General features: G+C 37.3%; 1 protein-coding gene across 4 annotated transcripts in view; it reads left to right on the forward strand.

Annotated features, from left to right (window-relative positions):
* Positions 1–7,103, forward strand: part of KCNIP4 (Kv channel interacting protein 4) — a 466,638-nt gene that overhangs the window by 447,591 nt on the left and 11,944 nt on the right. For 2 of the 4 annotated variants that reach the window (XM_009324067.1, XM_009324066.1), the window contains exons 3-5: positions 168–181; positions 350–405; positions 5,980–6,050. In XM_009324067.1, coding sequence (XP_009322342.1) covers positions 168–181; positions 350–405; positions 5,980–6,050 — 141 coding nt within the window. The remainder of the gene's footprint in view (positions 1–167; positions 182–349; positions 406–5,979; positions 6,051–7,103) is intronic. The other 2 variants (XM_009324063.1, XM_009324065.1) reach the window with 1 other exon arrangement.

Consider the following 7,103-nt stretch of genomic DNA (forward strand, 5'->3'; position numbering starts at 1 on the left):
AAGTGCTGCTTGCGGCTGCAGGAGCGACCACCCATGGCCCACAGCGACACCGATAGCTCCATGCACTGCGGCAGAGCGGTTGCTGCTCATGTCCGTCACTCAGGTCTCAAGACTGAAGTTGAGATATATGGCACAGAAGAAATTTTAGTCCCATGGGAACTCTTTAGGAAGATCCTTCAAAGTGACACACATTTAATGCATTAATATTTGGTTGAAAGTGCAAAATCAGACTCTTGCAGCATGTTAAACTATCAGAGTCACATACATGTTCTGTAACATGAACACATGATCTGACTCAACCAGTTTGGATGCTATTCATTTCTTGTCTTTCACTTTTTTCAAAAAAAAGTGTTGTCAATGAAGAAACCTTCAAAGAGATTTACTCTCAGTTCTTTCCACAAGGAGGTGAGTACTTGGCAGATGTAATTAGTACTACAGTGTACAGAGAGTTATGTTTGTTAGTTCCTGAGTCTGACAAAAGAGCCTGTTGTTCAAATTAACACGATTGTTGTCTCAAGCTCTGACTGAACTCATGGGGTACTTCCGTGATGGCTGGACACATTTTAAAATATATATTTCTGAATGAAATGCAATGATATCTACAAGAAGCCAGCCTTCTATTATGAAGTTACTACCTGTATTTGGGTACCTTCAAAAACCAGGTTTCTCTGAGTAGGTTATTTCTTTTTAAACTTTCTGCACAGTCTTCCCCATTCTCTTTTATTCCACAAAACCTTTCACAGTAGGAATGAAAACTGTAGGAGGCACTACAGGTACCCTCTAATATCAATGGCAGAACCCCCTTGACTTCTGTGGGGTTTCTCTACTTAAATGAGGGCTTTTTTTGCTAACCTTAATTTCAATTAGTTAATTTCCAGGGGGTTCATTAATTTCTTTATCTTCGTTATCTTTTAGTGCAATGAAGGTAACACAAAAATGTATAACAGTTTTTTGCCTTGAACCTCAGATTTTCTTTTAATGTGAATTGTTTTCCTCTCTTTTCTTCCTCTTGCTTTTACCATTCAATCCTCCCTCTTCATGTTCTCCTACAGCTCTTCAATCCTGCCTCTTCATCTTCTCCCACGGCTCTTGAGATTTGCATGTTTCCCTGGGACTGTTCATAGCTCGCTCTTTTCACTCGTATTTTAAAAACCCCACACTTAATAGGTAGGAACAAAACGTCTCCCAATTAGTTCTATTTTGAATAAAGACCTACAAGGTAAAGAGCAGCATTCAGTGTGGATTACCATCACTGAAATCCTTAACAAGCAGGCACACTCAATAAGAAAGAACAAAAGGCTAAAAGAGTTGACCTGCCTACTGATTATTTCTGTATCTAAGCTTTTAAACCAAGCTAACAATTACAGTTTCAGATATTGTATTTTTTAGTCACCCTGGCTAGTGAAAATAATTCTCTGCATGTGATTTACTACACCTTTACTAAACTTAAAATAACAACAAAAAAATTATATTTCCTATTGTTACACTCAAAATTGTTTATGGGCAAAGAGAAAGCACACCTTTTATACAGGTAAAGCTAAAACATATTGTTAGGATAAATGTAATCTTAAAAGCCTAATCTTTATTAGTCCAGACCTAATTGTTATAGAAATGAAAGAATATTAATGTAGTTAAAATTGATATATACTCAGTTCTTAGTTTCCACCCCTTTTCCTGGTGTTAATGCTCACCCTTCTGCTGCTCCTCTGGGCCTTTAGGGCAGTGGCATCATTTGGGGGAGGAGGTGGGGACCGCAGTGGACTATCGGCATCTGGAGTCCTTCCCCAGGCGGAATAGGATGTTCATGTTGGTGCTTTCTTCTTCCTCGCTCTAGGAGTCATCTGGGGTCACTTCAACATGTTTGCTAACACATTTTTACACCTTTCTTTTTCTCCATAGGTTTGCAGCTCCACATTACATTCAAATTTATTATAGGTGGTACCTTTTACCTGTGTTAGATACTATTCCTTTGTTCTCTTTGCTACCCCTAAAACCATTTTTGTCCAGCTCCACACCTGCATTTCTTTAAGTGACCACAGGTGAGTTGTTTATAGCTGTGGGGTCTCCAGTGCCAGCCTGTGCCCCGTCCCCTCTCATCCCATACCTGCTCTCCTCTGTGCTGCATCCCATCTCTCTGCTGCTCAAGGCCTCTGCTAGCATACAAGGCAAAAAGTTCTTCTCTCCGCTGCATCATTATGTTACAGTCGTAGATACCTATTTCTACATAGAATAACTTCTTGTTTCTGCTACCTGTATAAAACTACAGCTGCACCACAAAATTAAAACCAATCAGCCTTAGAAATCTGATCAATTCGAGAGACTGCTGTCACAGCTAAACCATGGGAAACAAAGCTGCAAGCTGACGAGCCTCCATCCTGGGGCAAGCTCCCTATAAAACTTGTGGCTTCTTAATAGCAATGGCAATACTGCATTACAGGGGCACATGTTTACACTATTCGCTGCAATTTCAACAATGCCATTGCCATCTATCTGCAGCAAGGGAGCTACAGTTTCTGGGAAAAAAAAAAAAAAGCTTTTTTTTCTTGCTTCTTTTAACTTCAGTGAAATACAGTAAAAAGTTAGCTTTTTAGTGGGATAGAAGAGTATCAAATCCAGATAATTCACTTATCAGTAGCAGATGTTGTTGTGTACTAGTAACAGCATTTTTAGCTTTCTCAATAAAGCCATTTCGCAGATCTCAGTGAAGAGCACCGAGAAGTGACCATCAGAAGCTATACCCCTCTTCTTCCCATCCTCCATGGCCTCCACGCAACAGCGTGCAGCCTTAGCAGTACATAAAGACAGCACAAACAAATGTGAAAGCCTTATGTAGTTTTCCTCAAAAAATTTCAGGAAAAATATTCAGTGGAAACAGCAGAAGAGCTGAATCTCCTTGGAAGAGTAACAGCTCACATCAGTAATCCTTTAATTTCTGTGGGCCCAGTGAGACTTGAACTGTTTTGCGTAGGTTTTGTGCTGTTTTCTGGGTGCCTGTGTTGATTTTTGCCATTTGCTCAGAGGTATGGGAGCCAAAGTCTTTTCTTTGTTCCTCATGTTAGCCAAGGTATCTTCAAAGCCCAATTAATTGTCTGTATTTGCATATCCCTGCATGCTAACAACAGGGTGAGATCATCATATTTAAGTGTCTAGTTAAGCAGCTAGACTGGATACTCAAATCTTTGAATGTATTGCCAAAATATTGTGTGCAGCTGAGGCCTTTAAATTTCAGTTGCACTTAAAATATTGTTTTTATCTATGTCTGAATATTAAAGAGGAAAAAAAAAAGTTTCAAAGTTGTCCCCAATTTAAAACCTATGTCATAGATGTAGATCTGTGCCCCTATTGTCTATGTAACGCAAAACCAGATACAGCATGATGTATCATTATAACAATTCATATCTGAGCAAAGAGAATGATGTTGTGTAAGATTTTAAGCTTCAGGGTGACCAAGCAATCACCAAAAAGTCATTTTCCAATGTCATGCAGCAAGTCACTTCACCAAGCGACTTTCAAGACTATCCAGGATAAGGGACAGGAGGAGTAGAAAGAGAATAAGGGAACCACAGTAAGAGTAACAAAGGAGATGACACAGAACTGCAGTAAAATCGATGTACTTTAGAAGGCGGAACTAGCTTCATAAAAAGGTTTCCATGCCAGAAAGGCACTCCAGTAACTTCTTTTCAGAAACACAGGTGAATGAATAGGCCCCCTGCATTCATGCAATGGATTGCCTGAAATATAACTTGGGATTTGTTCTTCAGCCGGGCAGGTCGTTCATAAGAATCCAGACACTGAATAATTATTACACTCCTCCTCAGTTATGAACAGAACAGATTATGTTCATGGTTTGATAAGGCATACTCTTGGATGTATAATGACTACCATTTTTTGTCTCTGATGTTTAAAATGCTTTAATGGTGTATTTCAAAGGAATTCTGATTTAATATCTGTTCCTGTCTCAACCTGTCAAAATATCAATTTAGCCTACTAGTTGTGATATCAAATCCCTGAAAAGAAAACATATTTTATTTAAAAAGTTAAGCTTTTGTCTAACATGTTTAATGTTCAAGGTTTAGGGGGACGGCGGCAGGGGGGGAATCACATTAAGTAGCTCTAATTAAAAGACTAGTTTACCTCATCCTCCAGTGTTTTTGAAGGCAAAATTTCAGACCATAATTGCCTGAACAAACAACCCTGAAAAACACCTCTGAATTTTTTTTTTTCAGAATGGGTTGCTAGGAAGAAAAGATTCTTCAGCTAGAAATTCTTTTTTTTTTATACCATCATACAAAAAGAGTAGTATATTGTATCATATATGGGCAACAAACAATAAAAAACCTTTGTGTTAACCTTTTGTTTTCTGTAAATCTACAGAAAATAATTAGGAATATTTCACATGTTTTTAAGAAATGAATGCCAAGAGAATGGGAAGCTATTTAAAATTCAGTTTACAGTTTATATAACCTCTTATATAAAATGCAGTTTATATAACCTCTATAATATGTTTTTTTCCCCTGAAGATGGTTTGCATAGTATAGTCTGTTGCACAACAGAAGTCTCAGTAAATTCTAGAAAATATGACTATTAAAATCTGAAATATAAACTAAAGCAACAAATTTACATTTTTCAGTTAAAGTGGGAATTTGTCTGCTAGGCCATGCTTAAAAAATTACACTGATGACTGGATACATGGATGGATGAAAGAATGTCTCAATAGTGGGTTGGTTTTTCTTAATTCTCTGAAAATGCATTAACAGACATAAGGTTTAAAGACTGCAGAGTTTTTTCTTGTTACAATTATTTCGCATCATATGAAATTAACATATTGAAGTAAGACCAGAGACTTTACTTACTAATACCAGGTCTGAATCTGTGAAGCATTTTGAGTTTTGGTATATTTGGTTCCTTGGGGTCAAGGTGGCATTTCAGGGGAGTGACCCAAGACTATGACTCAGTTTAATTCAAAACAATATTTTGGGCTGTGACAAATAAAGGTTTTCACGATTTATATGAAAGGTAAAATGGTTTAGTGCCAAGAAATCAGAAACAGGGCAGTCTCTGGAGTTTTGTCTTTGCCATGTATTACTCCTGGAGCAGGTTGTGCCTCTCAGAAAGCATTTCCAGTGGAAATGGAAAGATGGGTCTTTACAAAAACTTAGAGGCTTGACAGTTTTATATTCATGCTGTCTTGTGTTTCTAAAATGAGTCAATATGCACTAGTCAGTAGGTTGGAAAAGTATACAAGTAATTAGTGAAGGGATCACTTGTTTAAGGTCATCTTTCCGAGTCTTATTGACCACTTCAGTTAGTCACAGACAGTTTTTCCAAGGTTTTTAAGCACCTAGCTCTCATATGATGTTCAGGGGAACTAAGCAGCAAACCAACTTTAAGAATCCGCTTCTCTGGACAGGATTTTATCTCACCTGTGGGTGAGCATTGGACCAGAGCGCAGAAGCAGCTTTCTGACAAGATCATCTTCAACCTGAGTAACAGGCCTGCCTTCAGAGTAAAAACAATACGCCAGATGCACAGATGGTAGTGTCTGCTTCCCTCATTTGCAGTGAACAAATGAACGCATTTTTCTTCTTTAACGTATGAGATAGATCCCCTGTCACAGTCATTTAACTGATAAAGTAGCGTTCCCATTAACACAGGTTGTTTCAGAGTACAATAACATGACTTCTTTGCTATTCATTCAGATATCAGTGATCAGTAGAAATGGGAATGAAAATGAATAAAGATATTCTAGACTAGAATTTTAGATTTTCTGTTCCTAACAGTGTAGCTACCCACATACTTGCACTTATAATTTATACCTTCTCCCCTGCCAAAAAAGAACTTTAAACTGAATTGAAAATTTAGTCTTGCTATCAAATTTTGGTATCAAAAAATATCTTGGTATCAAATTTTTTCATGGAATGAAATTAAATGAAATAAGATGTGCTTACTATGCATTATTTTTACTGTTTTACATTGTAGATTCCACAACTTATGCACATTTTCTGTTTAATGCATTTGACACTGATCACAATGGATCTGTAAGTTTTGAGGTAAGTGATGCTGTTACTTCTTTCTCTGCAATTGAATATTTTGCCATTCCTTGTAATTCAGTCCAGTTTGGTGGCTTTTATTCTATGGCTCACATGATGAAAGATTTAGCTTATGTGACTCAAGTTTCAAGTTTTTCCAATGTATTAACAAAAGTCATTATTATTTTACAATTGTACATCCAAAAATGGTAACTCAGACTGTGCCGCTATGGAATATTTTTATAAATCTGTTCATTTAAAAGGTAACCCTATTTATACGCAAGTTACATAAAATAATCCTTATCTTCCCCCCTGCTTCTGCAAGGTGAGAAGGACTCTGAGCTTCAACTAATATTATGGGGATGACTCAGCCAAAATAGGATTGCTTACACACTCTATTAGTTTCTAGGACAAGGCTCTACAAAAAAGGGCTTTAAAGCAAATGTATTTAAAAGCACGGGAGTTTGAAATTCATCCTTCCTCTGTTTAACTGCCCAATCTGTTTTCAAAATTCTGCCTTTCCCTGCTAAGTTCAATGTCATTGCCTGCAAAGGCTGATACCATTAACGCAATAACATGGTAAAAAGGGCAACCCACTGCAATAGTTCAGATGAAAACAGGGTGTACAAAATACTGTGAAGGAGCCATTATTTGAAGCTATAGAATTAAAAAAAAACCCCTCAGTTCATTTGCAAAAGGATACGTTTGCTTTGTCATGTTTTGCTTTGTTTTGTTTTGTTTCTAATGGACGAATGATATCCTTACAACTTGAGATGGGATTGTGATAAATACACCCACTTTAAATTTGTTTAAATGTCCTATACATGTTTTTATGGTTTACTTGAGTGGATGATGTTGTGAGGTCTGACAGAAATTTTTCTGAAAGCATTTTCATTGCTTTATTATTGATGTAATATGGAAGGAGAAGCCTCGCCAAGCAGGTGCACTGCGATCAGAAATCTATACTTCAACTGGGACTGTAACCAGATCATTTTGTGGGGGATTATTTGCATTTATTTAAAAAAACATGAACCCCATCTACCTTTGTCCGGGCAGTTGAAATCAATGGGCTCC

Source organism: Pygoscelis adeliae, unplaced genomic scaffold (assembly GCF_000699105.1).
Source record: "Pygoscelis adeliae isolate BGI_AS28 unplaced genomic scaffold, ASM69910v1 Scaffold24, whole genome shotgun sequence".
Lineage (NCBI taxonomy): Eukaryota > Metazoa > Chordata > Aves > Sphenisciformes > Spheniscidae > Pygoscelis > Pygoscelis adeliae.